The sequence below is a fragment of the Cyprinodon tularosa genome, unplaced genomic scaffold (assembly GCF_016077235.1).
Source record: "Cyprinodon tularosa strain WSP-4 unplaced genomic scaffold, ASM1607723v1 ctg1281, whole genome shotgun sequence".
Taxonomy (NCBI): Eukaryota; Metazoa; Chordata; class Actinopteri; order Cyprinodontiformes; family Cyprinodontidae; genus Cyprinodon; species Cyprinodon tularosa.
Genome location: NW_024038094.1, coordinates 77,501 through 92,608, shown reverse-complemented (window position 1 = coordinate 92,608; position 15,108 = coordinate 77,501). Strand labels below are relative to the sequence as shown.

At 48.2% G+C, this 15,108-nt stretch overlaps 1 protein-coding gene across 1 annotated transcript in view; it reads left to right on the top strand.

Annotated features, from left to right (window-relative positions):
- The first annotated feature begins 4,901 nt into the window (after positions 1–4,901).
- slc25a11 (solute carrier family 25 member 11) overlaps positions 4,902–15,108 on the top strand; it is a 15,524-nt gene continuing 5,317 nt past the window's right edge. Inside the window, exons 1-8 of the mRNA XM_038276850.1 lie at positions 4,902–5,120; positions 7,039–7,191; positions 7,262–7,379; positions 8,431–8,519; positions 9,939–10,029; positions 10,105–10,195; positions 10,276–10,375; positions 10,485–10,536. Coding sequence (XP_038132778.1) covers positions 5,056–5,120; positions 7,039–7,191; positions 7,262–7,379; positions 8,431–8,519; positions 9,939–10,029; positions 10,105–10,195; positions 10,276–10,375; positions 10,485–10,536 — 759 coding nt within the window. The 5' untranslated portion in view covers positions 4,902–5,055. The remainder of the gene's footprint in view (positions 5,121–7,038; positions 7,192–7,261; positions 7,380–8,430; positions 8,520–9,938; positions 10,030–10,104; positions 10,196–10,275; positions 10,376–10,484; positions 10,537–15,108) is intronic.

Here is a 15,108-nt window from a genome sequence, read left to right as displayed (position 1 = left end):
TTCCAAGTTTTTGAATCATCTGCCTTCTGTGGGTATTTGTCAAGTGATCACCACTATGAACTGCCGCAAATGTCTCTCCTAATAACTCTGCCTTATCTTTATTTAAAACCAATACCTCCTGTCCTCTGACTAAGGATGGAATATTGACATTGTTCTTTTTCCCCGTCATTTTTCTAAACATTGACCACACATTCTGTAAATTAACTTCTGAACCTATTGATGAACAATAGTCTCTCCACGTTTTCTTTTTTGCATCCTTTATAGTTTTCCGAGCTTTTGCTCTTTTCCTTTTATAATCAATAAGGTTTTCGATTGTTAGATTTTTCTGTAGTATTTTAAAAGCTTTATTACGATCTTTAATAGTTTTACTGCATTCATTATTCCACCAAGGAACTACTTTCTTCTGACCTTTCACTTTTATTTTTGGTATGCTGTAATTTGCAGCATTTAGAATATTTTCTACTATTTGATTTGTACACTCTTCAATATTACCTTTTAATGTTACTATATGTCTTGTTTCTTCACATTTTGTTTTAAATTTAAACCAATCAGCTTTATTAAAGCACCATCTTATTAATGTAAACTCTTCTTGTCTATTTATATTATCATTAATTATTGTACTCACTGGAAAGTGATCACTCCCTAGTGTAGATTCCCCATTTACATCCCATTCACATGCACTAACAAGACAGTCAGATACTAATGTAATATCTAGACATGAGATTGAATTTTTATGTATATTTATTCTTGTACCTTTTCCATTATTAAGACAAACTAATGACCTTTCATCCATTAATTCTTCCACTATTTCACCATTATGATCCGTTTTCTTGCTACCCCATAGACTGTTGTGAGCATTAAAATCTCCACACCAAACTTCTCTTCTATGTATTTTCCCTATTTCCTTAAATATTTCATTATCTAGATTTTTACACGGATTATAATAATTAATGATTTTAATATTTCCTTGTTTCCTTAAATTAAATATTTCTATATTTACACATTCTATTTTTTTATTTAATGAGTTTTTCTTGTAAGCAATTCCTTCCTTAATTAAAGTGGCACATCCTCCGCCACTACCATTACTTCTATCCTGTCTTTCTATATTATATCCAGGAATTTTAAAATCCAAGTTTGAGTTTAACCATGTTTCTTGTATACATATTACATCTGGTATTACTTCTAATTCATAAATATACTTTTTAAATTCTTGTCCATTAGCTATTATACTTCTGGCATTCCATTGTAGAATATGAATGACCATCAATAAAGCTTGTATCCTAATCCTGACCATTTTCTGTTATTTCAGTGGCACTCAAAATGGTATGTATTTGATCTGCTTGAATTTCTTTCATATCTAGGAATCTCCCTGCTGCTGTTACTATTTCTTTTATTTTATCACTTTTCTTCTTCATTTGGACTGTAACATTAATAACATGACATATAAATGCTACAAAGTTTTCTTTTTTCACCATCATTGTATTTTCCTCTATTTTACATTTATGTAAACATGTATTATTTGTATTTGTTGTTGGCATTAGTATTTGTCTCTGACCATTCATTCCTTGATTTGTGTTCTGAGAAGTGTAACTTTGATCTGCTTCTCCCAGCCTCATTCCTCTTTTACTATCTTTCTTTATTCTTTTTAATGCTTCTGCGTAAGAAACTCTTTCTGTTATCTTTATTTTCTGGGCTTCTCTAGCTTCCCTTTGAACTATACATCCACCATAGGCTGCACTATGCTCACCACCACAGTTACAGCATTTGATTTTGGCGTCTTTGTCACACTTTCCAAATTCATGTGGTCCTCCACATCTTGCACATCTAATTTTTCCCTTACAATCTTTTGCAATGTGTCCCATTCTTTGGCAGGTAAAACATCTGAGCGGTTTCGGGATGTACTCTCTAACTTTATAGTTCATAAATCTTAGCTGTATATTTTCTGGCATGTTATTTTCAAACTGCAATATCACAGCCATAGTGTCTTTGAGTTCCCCTTCTCTTCTACTTTTAATCCTGGTGGCATTTGTTATTTTCCCTCCTTTGATTTCATTCTTCACCTCCTCCATTGTCATTTCAAGTGGAACTCCTGAGATTACTCCTCTCAACCTTGCCATAAAACCTGGTATATGTGATTTAACTCGTTCTCCCATCAGAGTTTTCATTTTGATTATCTTCTGTTGTTGTGCCTCACTGATAGCTTGAATTATCACTTTTCTGTTGTTCATGATTCTGGCCGTTTTGATTTTCCCTATCTCTTCCTCTATTGCTTTGGTTATCTTTATCGGATGAATATAACCCCTTTCTTGCTGAAATTCCACCACAACTTTGTATTCCACTTCTGTATTACTGTTATCTTGTTCCCGTGAACTCACTCTCTGGTTTATTTTTGTCCTTTTACTTCCTTCCGCTCCTAGCTCACTTTCATCCGACCAACTTCTTGCCCTTTCATGTCTCTTTCTGATTGCTCTTTTCATTCTTGCTGACCTCGATAACATCCACTCCATTTCATTTCCACTACTTCCTCCTGATGTAGAAGCCATGCTACTACAGTCAATGTACAGCTTATGTGATCCGCCAAATTAGCTCCTACCGCCGTCTTTGTTTGTTGAGTTCAATCACCGCCTTCTGTGTCCTTTTCCCCCCCTCCAAATTTTTCTTCTTCTTCTTCTTCTTGTTGTGTTTATTGGCGGTTGGCAACAAACTTAATAGTAGCATTACCGCCACTTACTGGTATGGAGTGTGGCTCTCGTTGGTCTAACGCTCTTTTTGTATATATATATCTATATATACTCATACATACACCTACCAACCCACACAAACAAACTTACATCCATATTTATATTCTACTCATCACTATCATCCACACATTCACTCTTATGTCTACTCTATCAAATTCTACTGAATATCTTAGTTTTCTTTAAGAATCTAATAACTATTTGTATATGTTTGCTCTCCAAACTTTCCCTCAAAATATCTATTAACATAAATTTTACCTTAATACTTTCAAACTCTTTTATCATACATCTTCTCTCTCTTTCATATTTATCACATTCTAGAATAACATGTTCTACTGTTTCCCATTCTCCACAATATTCACATTTACCAGTTGCATGTTTTTGAATTTTAAAAAGTGAGTAGTTAAGTCCAGTATGCCCAAATCTTATCCTGGTTATCACTCTTTCCTCTTTTCTATTTCTTTTTCCCTTTCTTCTTTCTTTAACCTTCTTCTGAATTTTATAAAACCATCTTCCTGTTATTTCTTCATCCCACCTTTTCTGCCACTTTTCCATCAGTTTTTCCTTAACCATACTCTTTCCTTCAGCTTTACTTGTTTTAACTTTAATGCTAATTGGTTTTTGAATTGCCCCTTTTGCTATTTTATCTGCTCTCTCATTTCCTTCTATTCCAATATGCGCTGGAACCCATACAAAAATAACTATCACACCCATATTTTTAATTCTATATAATGTGTGAAAAATTTCTAATAATATGTCCATTCTACTATCCGATTGCTTGTTTTTAATACTTAATAATGCAGAACTTGAATCTGAACAGATTATTGTTTTTAATGGTTTTATCTCTTCTACCCATTGTAAGGACAATAAAATTGCCATCATTTCTCCTGTGTATACTGATAAATCGTCTGTAATTCGTTTTCCTATTCTTATATTGAATTCTGGTACAACAAACGCTATTCCTACTTTTCCAGTTATCTTTGATGCATCTGTATAGATTTGAATATACTGATAGTAATTGTTTAAATGTACCTGTACTGAACTACTATCAATGATGAAAGATTTATCCTGCTTCTTTTCCATGATTGTCATATCTACTGTTGCTTCTGGTAAAATCCATGGCGGTATTACTGATGTTGGTGTTGTATGACTAATTTCCAGATTATTCATGTTAAATTCTTTTATTTTAATTTCAATTGTCCATCCAAGACTCCCCATATCTTTTGTTTCTTTTTCCCAACATGGTTTTAAAATTTCCATAGCTGGATGATCTGAATTATTGCTCTGCAAATTTAACCAATAATTTAATTCCAACCTTAATCTTCTTAATTCTAATGGCATTTCTCCCATCTCTACTTCCATTGCTGCTCTTGGTGTGGTTTTAAACGCTCCAGAACACAATCTTAATGCTTGATGTTGTATTCTCCAAAATTTTTCTCTCACTAAAACACAATTTATTCAGCTATGTGAAATTAGAACTACAAAATGAACAGATGCATCATGGGTAATGTGGTACTAAAGAAACGGACGGACTTTTAACACTTTTAACTAGTCCCAATTTAATTAAAAAAATGAATATCATATACGCTAAAAAACAAAAACCTTTATTTTCTTTTATAAAACTAAATATTCTGAGTCAGCCAGAGTTCTGAAGACTGCTTGAAAAATAAAGGCTGGAAGCATCAACATCTCTGATTCTTAGCCACAGCCGACTATAAAAAAGAAAAGGTGAGGGTTTCATGTTTCAGATGAATCAGTTCCAAAACAAAAGGTTGTAAGGAACTTTGAACTAAAATAATTTTAGATTTAAACCTTTAAAACTTTCCAGGTTATTTTTAAAACATCTTTATATCAGGATGTTTCCTTATTTTAAATATATTTCCAGTCTTTATTAATTCTTACAGTAATTCTTTCTCAGGTTCAGCTGTTGGATCAGTGGAATCACTGACAGGATCTATTGGCTGATTTATGTTTATTTATTTCAGATTATATCAGAATAAAAACCTTTCAACTTGTTTCTGTTGGTTTATTTTCGTGTCCTTGATCCTCGCGCGCTGATTTGTCCGTTTCTGACTGTTTTCCTTCCCCCCTGCCCTTTGATTGGTCTACTGAGTTCCATGCCCTCCCTCTGCGCCTCCTGATTGGTTCGTGCGGCGCTCGGTGTTTCCACGCTGCGGCTCCAGCAGAGTCACCTTGCTTCAGCCGCTGCTGCACCGGGGAGCGACCAGGGAACTGTCCGGCCCAGAGGCACACAGGCAGGCAGCTGGGAGCGGGAATCTGAGCGGGACTCTGCGGCCACCGACCGAAGCGGGTCGACATGGCGGACACTAAGCCGAAGACCTCACCGAAGGCCATCAAGTTCCTGTTCGGAGGTCTGGCCGGGTAGGTGCTGCTGCTAGCCGCGGAGCTAACGGCTAATGTCAGGGGTCAGCGGGGAGCAGGAGGCCCGGAGCCGGCTGGGCTGTAAGGGTCAAACGGTGAACGGAACCAGGGGGGCTGCCAGGGTCAGATTAGAGCTAATTCTGGATTATTACCACGATAGAGTCCCAATCTGAGAGGAACCGAGCTAATCCGGAGCTGCTAGCGGCTAATGCTAGCTGTCAGGAGGTGTTGTGGTTCAGTTTGTCCCCAGATTATCTGCCTCTCCTCTGATTGATCACCTGGGACCAGATTCAGAGTCTCTGACTGGATCAGAACCACCTGGGTCAGAACCTCCTGCATCAGAACCTCCTGCATCAGAACCATCTGGATCAGAACCATCTGGATCAGAACCATCTGGATCAGAACCATCAGGGTCAGAACCATCAGGGTCAGAACCAGGGTTCTGTTTCAGACTGATACCTCCTGAGGTCCAGCTCTGGTTCTAACCCTCCATCAGAACCCAGTTTGGACCCCAGACTGGATCAGAACCGGTTTATGAAGCCCAGCAGAAGGTTACTGGACCTGGTGGAACCGGTCCCCGGACCTTTAGAACCCTGCAGGCATTATGAACCCGTGGTTCTGGTCCTACGGTTCATCAGCCACCATGGTTCTGTTCAGTGAAGCATCCAGAACCGTTGGGCGGGTAAGAGGAGAACCTGGAGGACCTTCTGGCTGCAGGTCCATCTGGGATGTTCCTTTAGAACCCAGTAGAACTTCTCTGTCCTTCTGCTAACAGAACCAGAACCAACCAAACCTCAGGTTGTTGTTTTGTAGCGGAGGTTCTGCCAGAACTCTGCGGTCCGACCCGTCTGAGGACGGGAGGAGCTCCTCAGGAATGAGACAGAAATAACCCGGACCTGAAGGAGGAGCCGGGGGAACCGGAACCTCTGGAATCTGTTAAGGCAGCCTGTGGAGGTCAGTGGGCCCGGTTCTGAAGGTGAAATGGATCAGAACCAGCCTCCCATCGAGCTCAACGTTTTCTAGAAGATTCCTCAGGAAGCAGAAGTTCTGATGGAGGCCAGAAACCAGCAGAACCTCTTCAGAACCGCTTCCACCTTCAGACCACTGGGTTTCTCTGACTGATGATGGCGTTACCGGTTCTATGAACAGTCAGAACCAAACCTTCATCCCTGCAGTCCATCAGAACATCTTCAAGACGGGTCCATCTGGACCTGGACCTGTCCTGGGTCTGTAGGTCCAGATGGGCCCTTTAGAACCTGGTTCTTCTGGGCGGGGCCACGTCCTGACCAGAGGTCCTCATGTTCAGAACTGTCCACCGCATGGTACCGGGCCCTCCGTCCTGACCCGAGTCCTTGGAACCAGCTCAGGTCCAATGGTTCTGGTCCCTGCAGAACCTCCTGATTGGGCCAGAAGTTCCCCATCACTGAACCTTTGGACTGGGTTTTGTGTTTCTTTGAAAATGTCTACTGGTTTCCATGGCAACCAGAGGGTTCTGCTCGTCGGTTCTGGTGGAAGCGGGCTGGGTTCACCTGCCAGAGTTCAGCTGGGTCAGAACCAGGTTGATGGGATTCTGTTCTGATGAAGATCTGGACTCTGACCTCCCTGCTGAGCTCAGCATCTTGTCTTATCAGGGCTGTTACCATAGCAACCATCTGACGGCCGCACACATGGATCTGAATCAGTCTGGATCTGGATCTGATCCAGAACCTGGACTGGTTCTGATTCTGCTTCAGAGAGATTCTCATAAATCGGAGACCTCTGAGCTCTACTGGTGTCCTTGGTTCTGGGGGTCTGGAGCGGTCCGGTTCCTGGGCTTTAGGTCTCAGGCTGCTGTTTGTGGAGGCTCTGGATGAGGCAGACCCGGTCCACGGTGTGGTTCTGGTTCTGCAGCAGTAACGGGTCACTCTGTCCTCCTCAGCATGGGAGCCACGGTGTTCGTCCAGCCTCTGGACCTGGTGAAGAACCGCATGCAGCTCAGCGGTCAGGGAACCAAGGCCCGCGAGTACAAGACCAGCTTCCACGCCCTGTTCTCCATCCTGAAGAACGAAGGAGTGGGAGGCATCTACACCGGGTAGGTCCGCTAACACCACCCCCCCAGCTGCTGGCCTGGTTCTGGTTCTGATTCTGCTCCCTCTGCCCAGCCTGTCTGCAGGTCTACTACGTCAGGCCACCTACACCACCACCCGCCTGGGCATCTACACCATCCTGTTTGAGAAGATGACCAGCGCTGATGGACGCCCTCCCAACTTCCTGCTCAAGGTCCGTCCTAACAGAACCCTTCAGAACCCAGCAGGCCCGGTTCTACAGAGCTAACGTGTTCTATGGAGCTAACACGTTCTATAGAGCTAACATGTTCTACAGAGCTAACGTGTTCTACAGCGCTACCGTGTTCTATGGAGCTACCGTGTTCTCCAGAGAGCTAACGTTTTCTATGGAGCTAACATGTTCTATAGAGCTAACATGTTCTATGGAGCTACCGTGTTCTCCAGAGAGCTAACGTTTTCTATGGAGCTAACATGTTCTATAGAGCTAACATGTTCTATGGAGCTACCGTGTTCTCCAGAGAGCTAACGTTTTCTATGGAGCTAACATGTTCTATAGAGCTAACGTGTTCTATAGAGCTAACATGTTCTACAGAGCTAACGTGTTCTACAGAGCTACCGTGTTCTATGGAGCTAACACGTTCTATAGAGCTAACACATTTTATAGAGCTAACACCTTCTACAGAGCTACCGTGTTCTATAGAGCTAACGTGTTCTACAGAGCTAACATGTTCTACAGAGCTAACACGTTCTATAGAGCTAACACGTTCTATAGAGCTAACACGTTCTATAGAGCTAACATGTTCTACAGAGCTACCGTGTTCTATAGAGCTAACACGTTCTATAGAGCTAACGTGTTCTATAGAGCTAACGTGTTCTATAGAGCTAACGTGTTCTATAGAGCTAACGTGTTCTATAGAGCTAACGTGTTCTATAGAGCTAACGTGTTCTATAGAGCTAACGTGTTCTACAGAGCTAACGTGTTCTACAGAGCTAACGTGTTCTATAGAGCTAACGTGTTCTATAGAGCTAACGTGTTCTACAGAGCTACCGTGTTCTATAGAGCTACCGTGTTCTATAGAGCTAACGTGTTCTATAGAGCTAACGTGTTCTATAGAGCTAACGTGTTCTATAGAGCTAACGTGTTCTACAGAGCTACCGTGTTCTACAGAGCTACCGTGTTCTACAGAGCTACCGTGTTCTATAGAGCTAACACGTTCCCCTTGCAGACCCGGTTCTGTTGATCTAACCTGCTGCTCCCTCTACAGGCGCTGATTGGAATGACAGCCGGCGCCACTGGCGCCTTCGTAGGAACACCAGCAGAGGTGGCTCTGATCCGGATGACAGCGGATGGACGGTGAGTTCTCCTCTCTGATTGGCCTTAGTGCTCCTCTCTGATTGGCCTTAGTTCTCCTCTCTGATAGGCCTTTTTCCTCCGCTCTGATTGGCCTTAGTGCTCCTCTCTGATTGGCCTTAGTTCTCCTCTCTGATAGGCCTTTTTCCTCCGCTCTGATTGGCCTTAGTTCTCCTCTCTGATTGGCCTTAGTTCTCCGCTCTGATTGGCCTTAGTGCTCCTCTCTGATTGGCCTTAGTGCTCCTCTCTGATTGGCCTTAGTGCTCCCCTCTGATTGGCCTTAGTGCTCCTCTCTGATTGGCCTTAGTTCTCCTCTCTGATTGGCCTTAGTGCTCCTCTCTGATTGGCCTTAGTGCTCCTCTCTGATTGGCCTTGTTCTCCTCTCTGATTGGCCTTAGTTCTCCTCTCTGATTGACCGTTTTCCTCCCCTCTGATTGGCCTTAGTGCTCCCCTCTGATTGGCCTTAGTTCTCCTCTCTGATTGGCCTTGTTCTCCTCTCTGATTGGCCTTAGTGCTCCTCTCTGATTGGCCTTAGTGCTCCTCTCTGATTGGCCTTAGTTCTCCTCTCTGATTGGCCTTAGTTCTCCTCTCTGATTGGCCTTAGTGCTCCTCTCTGATTGGCCTTGTTCTCCTCTCTGATTGGCCTTAGTTCTCCTCTCTGATTGACCGTTTTCCTCCCCTCTGATTGGCCTTCTTTCTCCTCTCTGATTGGCCTTGTTCTCCTCTCTGATTGGCCTTAGTGCTCCTCTCTGATTGGCCTTAGTGCTCCTCTCTGATTGGCCTTAGTTCTCCTCTCTGATTGGCCTTAGTTCTCCTCTCTGATTGGCCTTAGTGCTCCTCTCTGATTGACCGTTTTCCTCCCCTCTGATTGGCCTTCTTTCTCCTCTCTGATTGGCCTTGTTCTCCTCTCTGATTGGCCTTAGTGCTCCTCTCTGATTGGCCTTAGTGCTCCTCTCTGATTGGCCTTAGTTCTCCTCTCTGATTGGCCTTAGTTCTCCTCTCTGATTGGCCTTAGTGCTCCTCTCTGATTGGCCTTGTTCTCCTCTCTGATTGGCCTTAGTTCTCCTCTCTGATTGGCCTTAGTGCTCCTCTCTGATTGGCCTTAGTTCTCCTCTCTGATTGGCCTTAGTTCTCCTCTCTGATTGGCCTTAGTTCTCCTCTCTGATTGGCCTTAGTTCTCCTCTCTGATTGGCCGTTTTCCTCCCCTCTGATTGGCCGTTTTCCTCCCCTCTGATTGACCTTAGTCCTCCTCTCTGATTGGCCGTTTTCCTCCTCTCTGATTGGCCGTTTTCCTCCTCTCTGATTGGCCGTTTTCCTCCTCTCTGATTGGCCGTTTTCCTCCCCTCTGATTGGCCGTTTTCCTCCCCTCTGATTGGCCGCCCTGCTCCTTCCTCTGACCTCAGGTCTGTGTGTTTATTCCAGCCTTCCTGCGGACCAGAGGAGAGGATACACCAACGTGTTCAACGCTCTGGCCCGCATCACCAGGGAGGAGGGGCTGACCACGCTGTGGAGGGTTGGTGTCACAGAACCAGAACCATTCTGGGCCGGGCTTTGTTAGAGCAGAACCTGACCTGTGTGTGTGTTTCAGGGGTGTGTGCCCACCATGGCGCGGGCTGTGGTGGTGAACGCCGCTCAGCTGGCCTCCTACTCTCAGTCCAAACAGGCTCTGCTGGACTCAGGTAGGGTTCTATCAGAACCGGACCTCCTCTAGCTCTCACCGGACCCTAACCGGGCCGGCCTCCATGTGTTCTGCTTCCAGGGTACTTTGGTGACGACATCCTGTGTCACTTCTGTGCCAGCATGATCAGCGGCCTGGTTACCACGGCAGCATCCATGCCTGTGGACATTGTGAAGACGAGGTGAGACCCCGGATCAGAACCGTCCGGTTCTGTTTGGGTCAGCGTGTGGTTCTGTCTGGGACTGTAGAAGCTGATCCACAACCGACCCGGTTCTGTTCTTCTGTTTCAGGATCCAGAACATGAGGATGATCGACGGGAAACCCGAGTATAAGAACGGCCTGGTGAGTCTGCAGCTTCAGAACCAACCGGATCAGAACCCAGAAGGACCGGTTCTGTCAGAACCTCCTGCATCCAATTTATCCTGGTCTATAGCTGCTGCCTCCGTTACTTCTGTTAGGAGACGAGGAAGGGTGGGAGGAGGCGAGGAAGGGTGGGAGGAGACGAGGAAGGGTGGGAGGAGACGAGGAAGGGTGGGAGGAGACGAGGAAGGGTTCATTAGGAGACGAGGAAGGGTGGGAGGAGACGAGGAAGGGTGGGAGGAGACGAGGAAGGGTGGGAGGAGACGAGGAAGGGTTCATTAGGAGACGAGGAAGGGTGGGAGGAGACGAGGAAGGGTGGGAGGAGACGAGGAAGGGTTCATTAGGAGACGAGGAAGGGTGGGAGGAGACGAGGAAGGGTGGGAGGAGACGAGGAAGGGTTCATTAGGAGACGAGGAAGGCTGGGAGGAGACGAGGAAGGGTTCATTAGGAGACGAGGAAGGGTGGGAGGAGACGAGGAAGGGTGGGAGGAGACGAGGAAGGGTGGGAGGAGACGAGGAAGGGTGGGAGGAGACGAGGAAGGGTGGGAGGAGACGAGGAAGGGTGTGGGAGGAGACGAGGAAGGGTTCATTAGGAGACGAGGAAGGCTGGGAGGAGACGAGGAAGGGTTCATTAGGAGACGAAGGGTTCATTAGGAGACGAAGGGTTCATTAGGAGACGAGGAAGGGTGGGAGGAGACGAGGAAGGGTTCATTAGGAGACGAGGAAGGGTGGGAGGAGACGAGGAAGGGTGGGAGGAGACGAGGAAGGGTGGGAGGAGACGAGGATGGGTGGGAGGAGACGAGGAAGGGTGGGAGGAGACGAGGAAGGGTTCGTTAGGAGACGAAGGGTTCATTAGGAGACGAAGGGTTCATTAGGAGACGAGGAAGGGTGGGAGGAGACGAGGAAGGGTTCATTAGGAGACGAGGAAGGGTTCATTAGGAGACGAGGAAGGGTGGGAGGAGACGAGGAAGGGTGGGAGGAGACGAGGAAGGGTGGGAGGAGACGAGGAAGGGTGGGAGGAGACGAGGAAGGGTGGGAGGAGACGAGGAAGGGTTCATTAGGAGACGAGGAAGGGTGGGAGGAGACGAGGAAGGGTGGGAGGAGACGAGGAAGGGTTCATTAGGAGACGAGGAAGGGTGGGAGGAGACGAGGAAGGGTGGGAGGAGACGAGGAAGGGTGGGAGGAGACGAGGAAGGGTTCATTAGGAGACGAGGAAGGGTGGGAGGAGACGAGGAAGGGTTCATTAGGAGACGAGGAAGGGTGGGAGGAGACGAGGAAGGGTGGGAGGAGACGAGGAAGGGTGGGAGGAGACGAGGAAGGGTTCATTAGGAGACGAAGGGTTCATTAGGAGACGAAGGGTTCATTAGGAGACGAAGGGTTCATTAGGAGACGAGGAAGGGTGGGAGGAGACGAGGAAGGGTGGGAGGAGACGAGGAAGGGTTCATTAGGAGACGAGGAAGGCTGGGAGGAGACGAGGAAGGGTTCATTAGGAGACGAAGGGTTCATTAGGAGACGAAGGGTTCATTAGGAGACGAGGAAGGGTGGGAGGAGACGAGGAAGGGTTCATTAGGAGACGAGGAAGGGTGGGAGGAGACGAGGAAGGGTGGGAGGAGACGAGGAAGGGTGGGAGGAGACGAGGAAGGGTTCATTAGGAGACGAGGAAGGGTGGGAGGAGACGAGGAAGGGTGGGAGGAGACGAGGAAGGGTGGGAGGAGACGAGGAAGGGTTCATTAGGAGACGAGGAAGGCTGGGAGGAGACGAGGAAGGGTTCATTAGGAGACGAAGGGTTCATTAGGAGACGAAGGGTTCATTAGGAGACGAGGAAGGGTGGGAGGAGACGAGCAAGGGTTCATTAGGAGACGAGGAAGGGTGGGAGGAGACGAGGAAGGGTGGGAGGAGACGAGCAAGGGTTCATTAGGAGACGAGGAAGGGTGGGAGGAGACGAGGAAGGGTGGGAGGAGACGAGGAAGGGTGGGAGGAGACGAGGAAGGGTGGGAGGAGACGAGGAAGGGTTCATTAGGAGACGAGGAAGGCTGGGAGGAGACGAGGAAGGGTTCATTAGGAGACGAAGGGTTCATTAGGAGACGAAGGGTTCATTAGGAGACGAGGAAGGGTGGGAGGAGACGAGGAAGGGTTCATTAGGAGACGAGGAAGGGTGGGAGGAGACGAGGAAGGGTGGGAGGAGACGAGGAAGGGTGGGAGGAGACGAGGAAGGGTGGGAGGAGACGAGGAAGGGTTCGTTAGGAGACGAAGGGTTCATTAGGAGACGAAGGGTTCATTAGGAGACGAGGAAGGGTGGGAGGAGACGAGGAAGGGTTCATTAGGAGACGAGGAAGGGTGGGAGGAGACGAGGAAGGGTGGGAGGAGACGAGGAAGGGTGAGAGGAGACGAGGAAGGGTGGGAGGAGACGAGGAAGGGTTGATTAGGAGACGAGGAAGGGTGGGAGGAGACGAGGAAGGGTGGGAGGAGACGAGGAAGGGTTCATTAGGAGACGAGGAAGGGTGGGAGGAGACGAGGAAGGGTGGGAGGAGACGAGGAAGGGTGGGAGGAGACGAGCAAGGGTGGGAGGAGACGAAGGGTTCATTAGGAGACGAAGGGTTCATTAGGAGACGAAGGGTTCATTAGGAGACGAAGGGTTCATTAGGAGACGAGGAAGGGTGGGAGGAGACGAGGAAGGGTGGGAGGAGACGAGGAAGGGTGGGAGGAGACGAGGAAGGGTGGGAGGAGACGAGGAAGGGTGGGAGGAGACGAGGAAGGGTTCATTAGGAGACGAGGAAGGCTGGGAGGAGACGAGGAAGGGTTCATTAGGAGACGAAGGGTTCATTAGGAGACGAAGGGTTCATTAGGAGACGAGGAAGGGTGGGAGGAGACGAGGAAGGGTTCATTAGGAGACGAGGAAGGGTGGGAGGAGACGAGGAAGGGTGGGAGGAGACGAGGAAGGGTGGGAGGAGACGAGGAAGGGTTCGTTAGGAGACGAAGGGTTCATTAGGAGACGAAGGGTTCATTAGGAGACGAGGAAGGGTGGGAGGAGACGAGGAAGGGTTCATTAGGAGACGAGGAAGGGTGGGAGGAGACGAGGAAGGGTGGGAGGAGACGAGGAAGGGTGGGAGGAGACGAGGAAGGGTGGGAGGAGACGAGGAAGGGTTCATTAGGAGACGAGGAAGGGTGGGAGGAGACGAGGAAGGGTGGGAGGAGACGAGGAAGGGTGGGAGGAGACGAGGAAGGGTTCATTAGGAGACGAGGAAGGGTGGGAGGAGACGAGGAAGGGTGGGAGGAGACGAGGAAGGGTGGGAGGAGACGAGGAAGGGTTCATTAGGAGACGAGGAAGGGTGGGAGGAGACGAGGAAGGGTGGGAGGAGACGAGGAAGGGTGGGAGGAGACGAGGAAGGGTTCATTAGGAGACGAAGGGTTCATTAGGAGACGAAGGGTTCATTAGGAGACGAGGAAGGGTGGGAGGAGACGAGGAAGGGTTCATTAGGAGACGAGGAAGGGTGGGAGGAGACGAGGAAGGGTGGGAGGAGACGAGGAAGGGTTCATTAGGAGACGAGGAAGGGTGGGAGGAGACGAGGAAGGGTTCATTAGGAGACGAGGAAGGCTGGGAGGAGACGAGGAAGGGTTCATTAGGAGACGAAGGGTTCATTAGGAGACGAAGGGTTCATTAGGAGACGAGGAAGGGTGGGAGGAGACGAGGAAGGGTTCTTTAGGAGACGAGGAAGGGTGGGAGGAGACGAGGAAGGGTGGGAGGAGACGAGGAAGGGTGGGAGGAGACGAGGAAGGGTGGGAGGAGACGAGGAAGGGTTCATTAGGAGACGAGGAAGGGTGGGAGGAGACGAGGAAGGGTGGGAGGAGACGAGGAAGGGTGGGAGGAGACGAGGAAGGGTGGGAGGAGACGAGGAAGGGTGGGAGGAGACGAGGAAGGGTTCATTAGGAGACGAGGAAGGCTGGGAGGAGACGAGGAAGGGTTCATTAGGAGACGAAGGGTTCATTAGGAGACGAGGAAGGGTGGGAGGAGACGAGGAAGGGTTCATTAGGAGACGAGGAAGGGTGGGAGGAGACGAGGAAGGGTGGGAGGAGACGAGGAAGGGTGGGAGGAGACGAGGAAGGGTGGGAGGAGACGAGGAAGGGTTCGTTAGGAGACGAAGGGTTCATTAGGAGACGAAGGGTTCATTAGGAGACGAGGAAGGGTGGGAGGAGACGAGGAAGGGTTCATTAGGAGACGAGGAAGGGTGGGAGGAGACGAGGAAGGGTGGGAGGAGACGAGGAAGGGTGGGAGGAGACGAGGAAGGGTTCATTAGGAGACGAGGAAGGGTGGGAGGAGACGAGGAAGGGTGGGAGGAGACGAGGAAGGGTTCATTAGGAGACGAGGAAGGGTGGGAGGAGACGAGGAAGGGTGGGAGGAGACGAGGAAGGGTGGGAGGAGACGAGGAAGGGTTCATTAGGAGACGAGGAAGGGTGGGAGGAGACGAGGAAGGGTGGGAGGAGACGAGGAAGGGTGGGAGGAGACGAGGAAGGGTTCATTAGGAGACGAAGGGTTCATTAGGAGACGAAGGGTTCA